The following is a 16089-nucleotide window of genomic DNA, read 5'->3' on the forward strand; positions in this document are numbered from 1 at the left end:
GATTATAAACAACTGCTAAAATTCATTAAGATTTGACAATATCGTAACAGTTTTATCCAGATGCTGGTAACTCACACCTGTAATCTTTACTACTCAAGAGGCTAAAAATCTTAAAGACCAAAGTTCAAAGTCATCCCAAGCAATTAACTACCAAAAACCAGGAAGTGGAGCAGTGGCAGAACACCACCTTAAGCAAAAAAAGTTCAGTGAGATCATGAGATTCTAAGTTCAAGCCCCAGTTCCAGGGAAGAAACACACATTCACAAATAACTGAAGACTACTTCCACTTAAAAGACAGATACATAATCCAATTGATACCTCTTCAAGACGTCTGCCAAGTTTGTCCAGTGTTTCAGGGTAGTATTTGTCACTTTTCCATGGATGAGGAACATAGCGCTGCCACACCTGCCCTGTCAGATGATTACAGACTACCACCCACTGTTCACAAATTGAAATGCCAGCTTTCAGATTTTCTTTCACAACATAATAAGGATCCTCCCACAGGTTCAAAGTTCCCAGCTTTTTCTGAACAAACCTTCCAAATGAACCACCTAATTGAACATAAGGCAAAGATTGAAACTGAAATAAATAACTTATGCATAATTATAAAATATGATAATAAGATTAAAACATACAAATTAACAAGCTAGCAAATTCTGAAGTAGCACATTACTCTTAGACCACCACTGTCAATAATGTGTCTTGTTAAAAGTACATATATTATTTTGTATATTTCTATTCATGTTACAGTGCTCCAATAAATATCATTGTATACATACCTTTAAATACTTATTTAATATTGCTTAGGAAAATACAAATGGCATTTTCCAGGTCAAAATGTAACAGTAGGGGCTGGGAAGGTGGCTCAGTGGTATAGTGCTTGCCTCACATGCATGAGGCCCTGGATTCTATTCCTCAGTAACACATAAATAGAAAAAGCCGGAAATGGCGCTGTGGCTCAAGTGGTAAAGCACTAGCCTTGAGCTGGAGCTGAGGGACAGCGCCCAGGCCCAGAGTTCAAGCCCCATGACCGACAAAAAAAAAAAAAAAAGTTACAGTAATAGGTGCCACAGGTGCCAGACACAATGACTCACATCTATAATCCTATCTACATGGGTAGTGGTGATCAGGAGGCTCAAGGTTTGAGGCCAGACCTGGTAAAAAGTTATCGAGACCAAAGATGAACTAACAAGCTTGGTATGATCACACTTGTGATCTCAGCTACAAAGTAGATCATAATAGGTAAGAAAACCAGTCAAGCCCAATCCTTGCAAAAACATGAGAACCAACCAGAAAACTAAAACACAACAAGGCTTAGGTATAGTGCTGAACTATTAGACACCAAATGCAAACCCCACTACCACATACAGATACATAGATACACATACACACACACACATAAACCAATATAACTTAAAACATTTTTCAGTTTGAACATATATATTAATGCATAAATATTAAAAATATGTATAAATTGAGTTTGACTCAAAGAAGTTGACATATGCCATATAAATGAATCAACTATATACAAGTATCTACATAATTCTATATAATTTGCGCTAAGAATTACTTTAAACAGCAATTGTTAAATTACATTGGGAGCATCTTAAGAATGTCTAGAAGTAAAAGAAAACATGACAAGTCAGACTTTCAGGATTCTAAAAGTTAATTTCTTTCCCAGTACCTATGATATCCAAAAGATGTAGCATCCGCGACTCAGGATAATGGTCATGTTCCGTTTGTCGCCACACATCGTCCACAACATCCCGAGTAGTCTCCACTAAGTCAACAGCTTCCAGTAAAGACAGACTGTCCAAGTTATAAAATTCCTAAAATCAGAGTGCATTATTTATCATAATTATATCCATACCTCATGTAACATAGCCAAAATGTCTCGAACTAACCACAGTCTGGTGGCTCATGTTTATACTCTTAGTTACTCAGGAGGCTGAAATCTAAGGATCATGACTCAAATCCAGCCCAGACAGGAAAGCAAAAAAACAAAACAAAACAAAACAAAACAACCAGTGGAGCTGCAGCTCAAGTGGTAGAGCCCTAGCCTTACACAAAAAAGCTCAGGCAAAGTGCCCAGGCTGAGTTCGCACCCCAGGACCAGCACTAAAAAAAAACAAAGTCTCTAAACTTTTTAACTACTGTAATTCTATTATTAGTCATATTTTTCTTTTTCTACTGATTTTGTTATATAAAAGTCCTCCAAAAGCATAGATTTCAATAAAGTCAAAAATAATGATTATGAAAGCCTATTTAAACATTTAGGTAATTTTTTCTTAACTTGGATGTCATTATTTTCCCACTTTCGATGTCCCTAAGTGCATAAACAGAGTAGGCATTGTAGTTTACCTGTCTTCATTCATTGTTGCACTGTGCTGCATGATGTTGTGTATCATCAGAGCACAAAATTTATTATGCCATATTTCTTCACTATTATTACCACAAAAAGTTTTATTTATTTTGTGGCAGTACTGGGGCTCGAACTCAGGGCCTCACACTCTCACTTGTTTTTCTTTCTAGAACTCTTTCTGGCTAGTACTCTACCAATTGAGCCATGCAAAAAAAGTTTACCATTATTTCAAACATATCATTAAAATAATAATGGTGAAATAATAGTGGAAACAAGTAGAAAATTGCTACATATTCAAAAAGAACAGACATGTTACAAGCACATTTAAAGTATCACTTATTAAGCTCTATGCATATACATTGGAACAATCATATAGGCATAAAACAGACTTCATATTTCATATTACCTCAGAAATGTTCATTTGTGTAAAGTAAGCCTTCATTCAGAAAACCATATTACCTCTACATAGATAAGGTTTTTGTTTTTCACTAAGTATCTGCAAAAAGCACACCTGTGATTTGAGAAAAAAATATTCTAGGCCAAAATTTAACTTTCTTTGATGTTTTATATTCATAAGTTTTACTCACTTTAAATACATGACTTAAACTTTACTATATATGAAGTATACATTTTGTTCACCATCAAGTTGATTTTAAAACAGAGAAAAATGCAGTGAAAACTGAACCCTAAAGTGCATTCACAAGAAGCTTGCTACATAACCACATATGAATCACATACCCTTGCAACTGTTTCAAACAATTCTTTAAAATATGTGGCTCTTTCTTTACTAATGTGTTTACTACCACGATGAGCTTGTTCTATCCAGAACTGGAATTCATCATTTGGAGTAAGAATGCCTGTAAACGTGAAGAGAAAAAACAATCAATGGAAAACAGGGAGCCAGAAAATTAGGTGGTGCATTTGCTAACTTTGGTTGTATTTACATTCATGCATATTCCATATTCTTGAAGATGTACTAAATATGAATCTTAAAATCTCTATCAACAGTAAGGTCTTACTGAAATTCGCTAAAACACTGGTAGCCCCAAATTTAGACTTCACATTGCACCTGTTGAGTTTGTTGCTCAGTATGACTCTTATCTACTCTGGTAAACATTCTGAATTTGTTCTCTGTAAGCTTGCTAATGTCAATATATTCATGTTTTGTTCTTTGTTCAGTGACATGTAGTAAGCTTTTTGTTGACTCCACTGTTAGGATGACCCCCAAAGCACAGTGCTAAATGTGACCTAGTATTCCTAAACACAAGGTTCTCCTTGTTAACTGATCAATTATAAACATATACACATATATTTGTATTATATCTGATATAGATCATATATATTTATATATATATGTGTCTTTAAACATAAATTGAAAAAAAAGTCATATACTCATCAATTGGCTAAATATGATCAGAGGCTCAAAGTAACTTTCTCCTGCATTTCCCTTGGAAGCAGTCATCCATTGTTTTCTAATTCAGTGTTCACAGTGACTTTTTAAGATGTAATTAATGCAAGTGATGATTTCCTAGTTTCATTATTATAGTTTAAAAATATATTTCTCTTCTCCAAATACATATACATCTATTTTAAAAAGTTTTATCCTGAAAATAGTTTCAAAATAATGAGAAGAAATCTGTGAACTATATTAATTTACTGATGTACTAATGTAATAATTTTGTACGTCTTTTATGTTACTGGTATTTATTATAAAACTATTTTGGCAAGCAATTTGGAAACATAAAACATTGCACATGCTACATACCTCGTATGTCATCTTCCTTAAGTTTCAATTTTGACAAGTTAGTGTCTGATCTTCGTAGAACTACACCCAATCCAGCTTCCAGTTCACTCAAAAGATTCTGAAGTTTTGGATCAAAGTTTCTGCTCCACTCCTGATCCTATACAAGAGGACAAGAATGACTACTGATCAAAAGATCACCAGCAAAACTGGCTGCTTAAAACACTGTCTAAAGAACCAAGTCCACAAACCCATTTTCACCAAAAACTTCGCACTAACTACACTTCGTAAGAGGGATGAAGTCTTCTGAACAGTAACAACTTTATAAAGCTAATTACTAATGGACATTGTAAGAGCTGATGTCAATTATGTTTCACACCTTTTCCCAATTTGTGTATTTGTCAACAAAACTTACTTTAAAATTAAAACTGGAGAAAAAAATTTTGGCCCTAGGTTTGATATCCCAAGCACCACAAAAACATGACAGACAGTAAATTAAATACTAAATATTTATGTATTTATATACCATCTGCACAAGCTACTAAATAAAACTTTACTCACCTTTAACAACATTGGTACAAACACCTGCCGTACTGCTTGGTAAAGGGAATTAATAGGAGATTCCAACATGGATGAAACAAGAATGTTATTATGCAGATTTTCATCTGTAATTACTTCAGGTCGAAGCTTGAAGAACACCAGCACTTTATCTTTTGTGTCACCAAAATCAATCTAAGTTGGTAAATAAATAATTTGTAATTTAATCATCATAAAATTTATTGTTTGAAATGAATCATGCTCTAAAATGTTGTATCACTGTAATACTTGCTAAAAAAATGTTAACTTTAAAAGTAAATATATTAAAAACCATTCTATCTCTGCTTAAGAACCCCCGCTTTCACTATATTTGATGTCAGTATAACATGTGGAGGAGATGGGGACAAACAAGTCGTTTAAGGATTCAGGTGGACCTGTTGCAACAATGAGAAGTACAAAATGTCATGTCAAAACCAGCTTTACAATGTCGGTGTGGGGGGGGAGGGGGGTATAATTGGGTGGGGGGAGGGGGGTATAATTGGGTGGGGGGAGGGGGGAGGGGGGGAAGGGAAGTGAAGGGTAAACAAAGGAGGAGGCTGCAATGCTTGGTAAGAAATGTATGCATTATCCTGCCCATGTAATTGTAGCCCCTCTGTACAGTATGTTCTCAAATAAAATAAAATACAAATAAAAAAAAAAGAATATATGAGTTTATAATGTATTCCTACCTACATGTGGTTATATCATAGAGCTGTTTTCATAAGTGATTTATGAGAATAAAATATTATACATTGTTGACATATACTGCTAACTATTCCACTCCAGATTCATTCACATTACAAATCAAAACTGAGTAATACAGGTACACAGTGATGAGCAGTGTACTTGTCTACTACCCCAGAAAGTCTGGGACAGACAGTTAATTCTCCTATTTAGAAAAAAAGAGTATTTTAGAAGGTGATGTTTTTAAAGAAGGTTTTGGGAAGGGGAGGGTTGTTTTTGTTTTGTTTTTGCTAGTCTTGGGGCCTACACTCTGCGCCTGGGTGCTGTCCTTCAGTTCTTCAGCTCAAGGCTAGCCACAGCACCACTTACAGCTTTTTCTGCTTATGTGGTGCTGAGGAATCCAACCCAGAGCTTCATGCATGCAAGGCAAGCACTCTACCACTGAGCCACCTTCTCAGCCCAAGAAAGTTATTTTTAAATTATAAATATATATGTACTGAAAACTGCCAATAGTTTCCCGAAAATTATCTTTACCTTAACCAAGGTTTTTCCTTTAAGAAAACATTTTTTTGTTTGTTTTTGTTGGTTGTGGGGCTTGGATTCTGGGCTTCAGTGCTATCTCTTAGCTCTTCAGCTCAAGGCAAGTGCTCTACCACTTGAGCCACAGCCCCACTTCCAGTTTTCTGGTGGCTAACTGGAGATAAGTGTCTCATGGACTTTCTTTGCCCAGGCTGGCTTTGAACCGTGGATCCGGAGATCTCAGCCTCCTGAGTAGCTAGGATTACAGGTGTCAGCCACCAGCACCTGGCTAACATTTTAAATGTTTGAGCATCAAATTTTTTTAGTTCAATTGTCACAGTCAATTACTTAAATTTGGAACAAAGCCAAGCATGGTGTTCCAAGCCTTTAATTCCAGCACTGTGGAGGGTGAGATAAGAGAGCATCATGAGTTCAAGTCCAGCTTGAACTGCTTATCAAGACCCTATCTCAAAAAACTAAAATTAAGAAAATCAAAAAGATAAAACTGGAACCAGGTGAACTCAATTGACATTCATTTAAGCAATCTTATAGTGTCAATTCATATGCCAGGAGCTAGAGTCTCATACCTGTAATCCTACTTAGGGGGGCTCATTGTTCAAGGTCAACACAGACAGGAAAGGTCATGAGACTCTTATCTCCAGTTAACTGGAAGTGGCACTGTGACTCAAAGTGGAAGATCACTAGCCTTGAAAGAAAAAGCTCAGGGACAACACCCAGGCCCCACGTTCAAGTCACACAACCACAAAAAAAATTTTAAAAAGCTCACAGTAAACAGATTATTAGCCACAAAGTATACGTCTTTCTAAAGAAGTTTTTACAGTTTTGCACATTTTCAAGTTATTGTCACTTTGCTGTCTATGAACTTATTACTGCTGTATATAAAGATCCCTTTGAAGGTGAGCAAGATTGATGCCACTTGGCTTTCATCCTAATGACAACTTTTAGCTAGTGGACAGGAACAGACACTTGACTCTTATTTCATGGCATATAAAGGTAATATGAAATTCAAATTATCAGTGTCCATAAAGTCTTATCACAACACAGCCTTACATGCTCATTTATGTAGTATTATATAGATTTTATACTACCATGGCAAAGCTATAGTTGTAGCAAAGTCTTTACCTCCTGGCAAAGCCGGAGATATTGTAATGATTGTAACAGGAAAGTGCACTGACTACTGTCTGACACTGCCAGACCTACAGATGAATGCCAACACCAAACTAGCCGTTACAGCTGTCTTCAATCTGTCAGGGCTCATCTATGAGTGAGCCTGTCAAGGTCTTGTGCTTTGAATTTTACATTTGCAACACTTGGTTGTAAATGCATTTATCTTGTAAACAATCCTGTTGGCTGAGAGGACAGATCAACAAATACACCACAGGTGGTTCCCTGAGAAACTAATGCAAACTTTGTTATGAATCTATCAAGTTATTTTGTAAAGACTGGAAGTCCTTGGGCAATCTTACCTTCAGGCAGTAGTAAAACTGAGTGCATAACACAAAAGATACACCAGAATTCTCCTCAAGTGGGAAAAGACGAGGGCAGGGGGAGGGAAAAATAATTAAAATAAACGTTTTCTTTCTAGAACCTATCTGTAATCTTTAAAAACTTAGAAAACGGAGGGGAGGGAGACACGCCCCCACAGTTCCAAGTATTCACAAGTCCCAGCTACAGTGGCAGAAAGCTCTTTGGACCCAGGAGTTGGGGGCTAGCCTGGAGAACATGGGGAGGAAAATAAAACGGGAAAACATACTTCTGCAGAGTCGTTTCTTTCCCCAGGTGAGGGGCAAAAGGCCAAAGCGGGCGGGACGAGATAGCTCCCAGGGGGGCGCGCGGCAGGGGGGGGGGAGCGGGGAAACCCACGGGGCCGGAGCTGGCTGGGAGCGCGGGGGGCTCTCGGGGCCGGAGCTGGCTGGGAGCGCGGGGGGCTCTCGGGGCCGGAGCGGGCTGGGAGCGCGGGGGGCTCTCGGGGCCGGAGCGGGCTGGGAGCGCGGGGGGCTCTCGGGGCCGGAGCGGGCTGGGCGCGCGGGGGGCTCTCGGGGCCGGAGCGGCTGGGCGCGGGCTGGGCGCGCGGGGGGCTCTCGGGGCCCGAGCGGCTGGGCGCGGGCTGGGAGCGCGGGGGGCTCTCGGGGTCCGCGCGGGCTGGGAGCGCGGGGGGCTCTCGGGGTCCGCGCGGGCTGGGCGCGGGCTGGGAGCGCGGGGGGCTCTCGGGGCCGGAGCGGGCTGGGAGCGCGGGGGGCTCTCGGGGCCCGAGCAGCTGGGAGCGCGGGGGGCTCTCGGGGCCCGAGCGGCTGGGAGCGCGGGGGGCTCTCGGGGCCGGAGCGGGCTGGGCGCGGGCTGGGAGCGCGGGGGCTCTCGGGGCCCGAGCGGCTGGGCGCGGGTTGGGCGCGCGGGGCCCGAGCGGGCTGGGAGCGCGGGGGGCTCCCGGGGCCCGAGCGGCTGGGCGCGGGCTGGGAGCGCGGGGGGCTCTCGGGGCCCGAGCGGCTGGGCGCGGGCTGGGAGCGCGGGGGGCTCTCGGGGCCCGAGCGGGCTGGGAGCGCGGGGGGCTCTCGGGGCCCGAGCGGCTGGGCGCGGGTTGGGCGCGGGTTGGGCGCGCGGGGGCTCTCGGGGCCCGAGCGGCTGGGCGCGGGCTGAGCGCGGGCTGGGCGCGGGTTGGGCGCGCGGGGCAGCCGCTCAGCCCCGCGCCTAGGCCTGGGGTCCAGGTCAGGCAACCTACCGTGTTGGAAAAGGAGAGTCCGGCGTCGGACCGCTGCACCTTGAGCAGCATCTGGTTCCCGTCATCCAAGAAGTTGTTGATTTCCACACCGTGGTACACCAGCGGCTGCTCGCACAGCTCCGACGTCAGTCCGAAGTAATTCTGGGTAGTGGTGAAGACGAAGAGCTTCCGAATGTCCCGGACCCCGCCCGCCATGGCTCTGGAGATGGAGAGGAGATTCGGAGGGCGGGGAGCGGGGAAGGAACCAGAAACCCGTCCTGAGGAGGACGCGGGGACGTGCAGACCTCAAACTCCGGGAGGCCTGCAGGACCGCGGAGCTCCGCGGGGCCACGGGCGGTCGCTATGGCGACGGGCGCCTCCGGCGGCGCGCAGCGGACTTAAACGGCTCAGACACGTGCGCGCGCGCACGCACGCACGCCCGGGGAGCGCGCACGCAAGGGCGCCTGCAGAGCCCTGGCAGGCCTTGTGCGGTGCGGTGGTCGATTGTAGGAGGTTGAAGCCAGTTTGGACTGAAGAATCGTGTTGTTAGTCTTCCTTCCGAGTCCTTATAACGCGTGGCCAGGGGACGTAGGTCTGGCCTTCCGACGCAGCTGGGCGGGGCCTGGGCCTGACGTACATTTGTCAGCATCGAGGACCACGGACGGTCGGACCTACGAGCTGTCCCGCACCGCACCTCAGTGCCCGAGGTCTGTCTTATTAAAGAATTTTTACCAATTTCTATGATTTTTTTTAACGATCGTTGCCGTGACAGAGCTGGATTTCTTGAAAGGCCTGTGTAGTAGTGTGTGTTAGTTTAGTCACAGGCACAGCGAGTTAGAACTTAAGATAAGCGCCCACCGGTCATCACCCGCCGCTACGTCCTTGGACAGTCATTCTCGGAATCGCGGTTTGAGAGCTCTGTCCATTGAGACATCCGTTCACCTTCGAAGCCAAACGGCTTTATCCTGTTTCTTTACTCAGAATCTGGGAATGCCTTCTACCCAAAACTTTGAGGCTGAATAAACTTGGCTCCAACAAGAACATTCTTCGGAGCAAGGCAATCTTTTTCCCGTGAGTGCATGAACACCAGAATGTTTTCACTGCTACATTAAAATTCTAAAAATTCAGTCACCTAAACGCGAGCTTACTAGCTAACGGTCCTAGAGGTCAGGAAATTCCAGTGCTGCGTGGCCAAGTTCTCTGGTTAGCATCTCAGGCTTAAATCGAGATACTGGAAAGCCCGCATTCCCCCTCCAGAGCATGGTACCCTCTCCCACACTATTGCCACTGAAGCAGAATTAATTCCCTTCCATTTGGAAGGATGAGTCCTTAATTCTATGCTGTTATCTGATAGGGTCAGATGGATGATCTCCTTTTTCTATTAACTCAGAGTAACTGATTAATACACTAAGCATGGGAGTGACAAGTTCTTCCCACAAAATTATACCACTTATATAGAGCAGGGAGTAGGAACCCAGGGTCCATCGCAGACTTCGGTCTACCATAGCCACTACTGCTGTGTACCTTGCTAAGCCCAGTGAATGAGACATACAGTGTCTATTAAAATTTTTTTACCAAGTTTGACTTGGTAAATATGAAAATGTCTCTAGTTCCTCCAGAAACCCACAGTTGTAGATGATCTCTTACCTATATTCATTGTTTGAAAGTGACTAGAAGAAAAAATTTCTTTTGCTCATGTTTGATAAATGTTGAGCAATTTAAAGATGTAATGTTGGCCATAATGTATTTCCCACATAACTATAATTTCATTCAATTAATTCAGAGTAACTTAATTTTTGTGGGGGGGGGGGATCCAGTTGTGGGCCTGAACTCTGAGCCTGGGCGCTGTCCCTCAGCATTTCAGCTCAAGGCTAGCGCTCTACCACTTGAGCCACGGCACCACTTCCAGCTTTTTTCTTTTTGCTTATGTGGTGCTGGGGAATCGAACCCAGGGCCTCAGGCATGCAAGGCAAGTGCTCTACCACTGAGCCACCTTCCCAGCCCCTAGAGTAACTTAGTTTTTTAAAGAAAAAAATACCAGTCAATTTGACTGGACTAAAGGATATCCAGATAGCTGGTAAAACATTCTTTTTGAGTATTTCAGACTGAGTAAGATGATAGCCTTCATGGATGATATCTTGGGCTGGCCAGGGTATCAACAGAACCACTGAGGGTCCAGATTGAACAAAATAGGCAAAGAAGAACAAATTCGTTCTCAATCTGAAACCTTTCTTTTGCTTTCCAGGCTCTTGGAACTTTGAACCCTAGCTGTGTCTCCTCCCTGCCCAAGTGCTCAAATTTCCAGTCTCATACTGAGAATTATACTATTGGTTCTCCTGATGCTCAAAGTTGCAGACTCAGGCATTATCATGGTTTTTCTGTTCCTCCAGCTTTGCAGATGACAGATTGTGGGGCTGCCTGACCCCTATAATTGTGTGAGCTACAGTAGTTCTCAATTTTAAAGTCTCATATCTGGATGTGTGTTATTCTGTTTCTCTGGGGAACTCTGACTGACACTGTCTCGTGTCAAAATAATAATCAATTGTCAATGTTCTTTGCCCTGCCTACCCTCAAACTGCCTCTGCCTCCCAATTTCCCTACTTCTTGAACTATGACTATAGCTAAAGAGTTTTCTTGAGTAGTCTTTATTTTTTATTTTTGACAATATATCTTGTTACCATTGATGGGAAAAAAATCAGGCACTGGCTCTTTCATTCATGTTTTGTTGGCCAAGGAAGTGAAATGGTTCACATCTAACTGCAAAAGGACAGGTAACTTCATAGCTTGTATACAAAATGAGAGCTACAGAATATTTGAGAACAATCCTACCTTCTAATGTCTTTCAAATTAAGAAAAAAATGATTGAACAAGGAAAAAAAAACTATGTTCATCCTGCCACAGGAACTGGTAATATTCCAGAAGGCTGCTCTAATGGTAGAGAATGAGGCCCCCAACTAACTCTTTCTGAGGAGTGTGGCCAAGGAAGAAAATTTTGCTTTCTTAAACAATTGAGTTTTTGGCTGCTTTATTGCTATTAACTGCTAGCACTTGCAATTCATCCACAGGGTCCACCTATCCCAGTGTCTAGTATTGAGGCTACTTCACTGATTTATGTGTTGATATTATGTAATGCTGTTTAAATGGTTTGTTCAACCATATATAGATACATACATGCATACATACATATATATGTATATATATTATATCTTCAATTTTATCTACATTGCCTCTTCAAAAACCTACTATTAGGGTCATTTTCCTCTATGATTATGCTAATTATACTTTTATTATTTTAATAATTCTTTTAGATGCTTTAATGCTGCTTTCTTTACAATGTGTATTACCTAGCTTATCTTTTCTTTGCAGGAAACAGCTGAATGTCTTTAATGTCTTTTTAAAAATACATACCATCCATATAAAGTGTTGGAGCTTTTTTTACACCATGGCAACTATTAATAAAAAAATTCACATAAGAGGTTATTTTGAGGCTTCATTCTATTTCCATTTTTATTTATAGAAAATGATTGTTGAATAATATGCAATTAAATCAGAGCTTTCTGCCTCAGAGCCTAACATCTTTTTTTGGATAAATTCTGTGATAAAATAACTCACTGACATCACAGCCTGTTGCTGTGAAAATAGAACATCAAAACTTGTCAGTGTCAACTTACTCAGCAGGGTAGCTCAGGATAAATTTAAAGTTTCAAAGCCTATTTTTCAAGCATTGGCTTGACACCTTTAATTTCTAAGAATATCTAATCCAGTGTGAAATTCGTGAGTTTACATCCTTAGGACGATACTCAGTGAGTCTATTGAGGTAAAGTAATTCCTACCATGTATTTAGTGATCACATCAGGAACAAGGCTGCCCAGCCCTTGGAGACACATTCTGAGGAACTTTCCTTAGAAAAAGAAAAGATCTAAGATCAGGTTAAACTCCTCACACCTCAGTAATTTATAACCTAAGAAGAGAACTTATCTGAGATTCCTGATGGGGAAACTCTGAGAGGAAAATGGTTGTCTTATGATTATGGTTGTCTTATGTAAATATTAACATATTAAATAATTTAATATTTTAATCATAATATTAAAGTCTTATTTAATCCAGCAAATAGTTTAATGTAATTCTCTTAAAATGGAGTCTTTCTGATGTATTTGATTTTAGATCCATATTCTAAATTTCATATTCTAGTTCTTTTCTGTAAATAATTCTCAATATTTAGTTCCTTCCACATACATATGTCCTCCTGTCAGCCTGGTGGATTTTTTTTTTTTTTTTTTTTTGCTTATGTGGTGCTGAGGAATCGAACCCAGGGCCTCATGCATTGCAAGGCAAGTGCTCTACCATTGAGCCACCTTCCCAGCCCCGGCCTGGTGGATTTTTTATGCTAACTGAAACAATTGAGATATGCAAAGTGACCGACCACCATTCACCTGATCCTTGCTCATAGATTATGTTAAGCCGGGCGCTGGTGGCTCACGCCTGTAATCCTAGCTACTCAGGAGGCTGAGATCTGAGGATCGCGGTTCAAAGCCAGCCCGGGCAGGAGAGACCGTGAGACTCCTATCTCCAATAAAAACCACCAGAAAACCGGAAGTGGCGCTGTAGCTCAAGTGGTAGAGCACTCGCCTTGAGCTGAAGAGCTGAGGGACAGCGCCCAGGCCCAGAGTTCAAGCCCCACGACCGACAAAAAAAAAAAAAAAATAGATTATGTTAAATGCTATTTGGGTCTAGACACCAGTAGCTCACACCTGTAATCGTAGCTACTCAGGAGGTTGAGATCTGAGGATCAAGGTTCAGAGTTAACCCAGGCAGGAAAGTCTATGAGATTCTTCTCTCCAATTAACCACCAGAAAACCAGAAGTGGAGTTGTGGCTCAAAGTGGTAGAGTGCTAGACTTGAGCAAATAAAACTCAGGGACAGTGCCCAGGCTCTATGTTCAAACCCCACAATCAACAAAAACAACAACAAAAAAAAAAAAACACCTATTTGAGTCTACCTCTTCCTTTGAGTCACATACTCAAAGGAAGCATGTGACTCATACTCCTAGTGTATGGTTCCTAGTATCTACGTGGTAATCAATTTGCATGCATTTTTTTCCTGGTAAGTTCTTCTTGTTAGCCTATTTCATAGAATAAAATGATCAAATCTTCAGAGTGAATATCTAAACTCTTCAAGCCAGATGTGGTGCTGCACTCTTGAGGTCCCAGAATTTAGGAGGCTGAGGCAGGAGGACTGTGAATTTGAGGTCAGCTTGTGCTCTCTTTAAAAAGAGCAACCCTATGTGTGCTAAGAAAGAGAAGAGCCAGAAAAAGAACTTTCTGTCAAACAAGGAATAACTTACCACATGACTATAGCCATTGGTTCAGGAAAATAGATTCACATCTTGAGCTACAGAAAGAAATCGGTACTTGGAAGTGGCGCTGTGGCTCAAGTAGTAGAGTGCTAGCCTTGAGCTGAAGAGCTCAGGGACAGTGCCCAGGCCCAGAGTTCAAGACCAACAAAGAAAAGAAAGAAAGGAAGAAAGAAAGAAAGAGCAAGCAAGCAGGGAGGGAGAGAGAGAGAGAAAGAAAAGAAAGAAAGAAAAAAGAAAGAAAGAGAAAGAAAGAAAGAAAGAAAGAAAGAAAGAAAGAAAGAAAGAAAGAAAGAAAGAAAGAAAGAAAGAAAGAGAAAGAAGGAAAAATCGGTACTTGTGCTGGAGCAAAGGTAACAACGCAAGTTATGGAAGTGAGACAAGAAAAATGCATCAACTGATAGTTCTCATATTATACAGATGAAGTTCACAGGTAACAGCTTTCAGTAGACTATGTGACATCCTCTAAAATATGTGGGTTGATTCAGATAAGGCAAAAAAAAGACAGATGAAAGTCTCCCACACAAAAGGACAGTTCTGAATTATTTCAGAAATTATTTCTGAAAACCCCTCTGGGTGGCCTATTAAAACATTCCAAAGCACTCTATTTTGATCTCCATCATGCATATAAAAGGTAATGTATTCTTTACCGTAGTTCTTTCTTACTACCATGGCAATCATTAAAGTATAAGTCAAGATGAGGTTTCCAATAAGCCTTGCTCCATGAATAACTTTATGAATAGTTCTGGTAAATACATTTTAGTTGATAGCCAACCAAAACCAAAAAGGAACACTTTTTTAATATGTGCTATGGTTTGAATGTGTGACCCAAATTCATGTTGGAAATATAATCCCAACCAATAGTGATAGGAGGTAGAGCTTCAAAAGAAATGGTTAGGTCATCAAGGTTGTGTCCTGGCAAACTGATTAGTATCACTATCACTGCAGTGGGTTAGTTATTGCCAAGAGTGGGCTTGTTTAAAAACAAAAGTGAGCGCAGATGTCAGCTACATGTCTGTAATCCCAGGGGAGACAGGATTGAGGTTTGAGGCCAGCCTGGGCAAAGAAATCAGATCTTGTCTAAATAATGAGCTGGGCATGACAATGCACAATTGCTGTTCCAACTAATCAAAACGCAAAGGTAGGAGGATCCAAGCCCTCTTACCTTTCTCTGTCGCTATCTGAAAAATAACTGAAGTAAAAAGAGATGTAAAGATCTAGGGCCAAATAATGTTGTTTCCCACAAATCCTTTAATATCTATCTGCATTATTTGTTTTTCTGGCAAGTGGGGGAGGGGTGGGGAATTCTCTTTTAAAAGTATTAAGGAAAAAAAACTATGTATAGAATACCTTAAGGGACTATTTTTGGACGCCCCAATACAGCTATAACCTTTAAAATACCCTTTCCATAATTTTGTTCTATAATTTACAAAAGCCAAAAGATGTGTGATCAAAATGCCAGACCTATGTCTCAGCCCTTAGCATATTTCCCTATTCAATATAAGCATTATGTGTAGTCATTACAGATAGCTATTTTCTAGTTGTGAAGGTTTTTACATGCCTTATTACAATGATAGGGTAAGATAGAAGATAAAATTGCTAATATTACTGAATGTTTCTTTAGATCTGGAAATGGGGTGCGGGGTGGGGGGCATAGCACAGGTGTTCTGCAATAGTGTGTTTCTTGTTATAGGTGCTTTTTAATGAAAATGAAATGATGTGTTATCTACATCTTAGTAAGAATTCTGACAAGTATCTATACCACCACTTCAATCATAGAATAGTCTGTTATCCAAAAAGTCCCTGAACTTCCTTGCAGTCTGCCCCTGAAACTTAACCTTTGTACCAGTCCCAAGTGTCATGGATATGCTTTCATTATAGATAAGTTTTACATGTTCTAGAATTATTTCTAATATCGAGTTAGTGTTAAGAATCCCAATTGCACAACATCATGGTAGTGTTTAAAATGTTTGAATAGACTTAAATAAGAATCATACTGAAAATGATTAAGGCCGGGGTTATAGATCAATGAGAAAGTGCTTGACTGGTATTCATACAGCTCTGGATTTGATCCTTGTTCCTATAAGGAAAATTATTAATATACTTTTCAAATTCCTTCTAAATTCTTTCTCTCTTCT

The 16089-nt window shown here is 41.2% G+C and overlaps 1 protein-coding gene across 3 annotated transcripts in view; it reads right to left on the reverse strand.

Moving 5' to 3' along the window:
* The window catches only part of LOC138838830 (cytoplasmic dynein 2 heavy chain 1), a 172077-nt gene extending 163117 nt beyond the window's left edge, over window positions 1-8960 (reverse strand). For 2 of the 3 annotated variants that reach the window (XM_070038203.1, XM_070038201.1), the window contains exons 1-6: window positions 8620-8944; window positions 4665-4835; window positions 4128-4263; window positions 3101-3219; window positions 1685-1829; window positions 319-551 (exon numbers count right to left, since the gene is read on the reverse strand). In XM_070038203.1, coding sequence (XP_069894304.1) covers window positions 319-551; window positions 1685-1829; window positions 3101-3219; window positions 4128-4263; window positions 4665-4835; window positions 8620-8814 — 999 coding nt within the window. In that variant the 5' untranslated portion in view covers window positions 8815-8944. Of the gene's footprint in view, window positions 1-318; window positions 552-1684; window positions 1830-3100; window positions 3220-4127; window positions 4264-4664; window positions 4836-8619 lie in introns of all 3 variants that reach the window. The other variant, XM_070038204.1, reaches the window with a different exon arrangement.
* Window positions 8961-16089: the final 7129 nt, after the last annotated feature.

Source organism: Dipodomys merriami, unplaced genomic scaffold, assembly GCF_024711535.1.
Source record: "Dipodomys merriami isolate MVZ:Mamm:240054 unplaced genomic scaffold, mDipMer1.0.p SCAF_29, whole genome shotgun sequence".
Taxonomy (NCBI): domain Eukaryota; kingdom Metazoa; phylum Chordata; class Mammalia; order Rodentia; family Heteromyidae; genus Dipodomys; species Dipodomys merriami.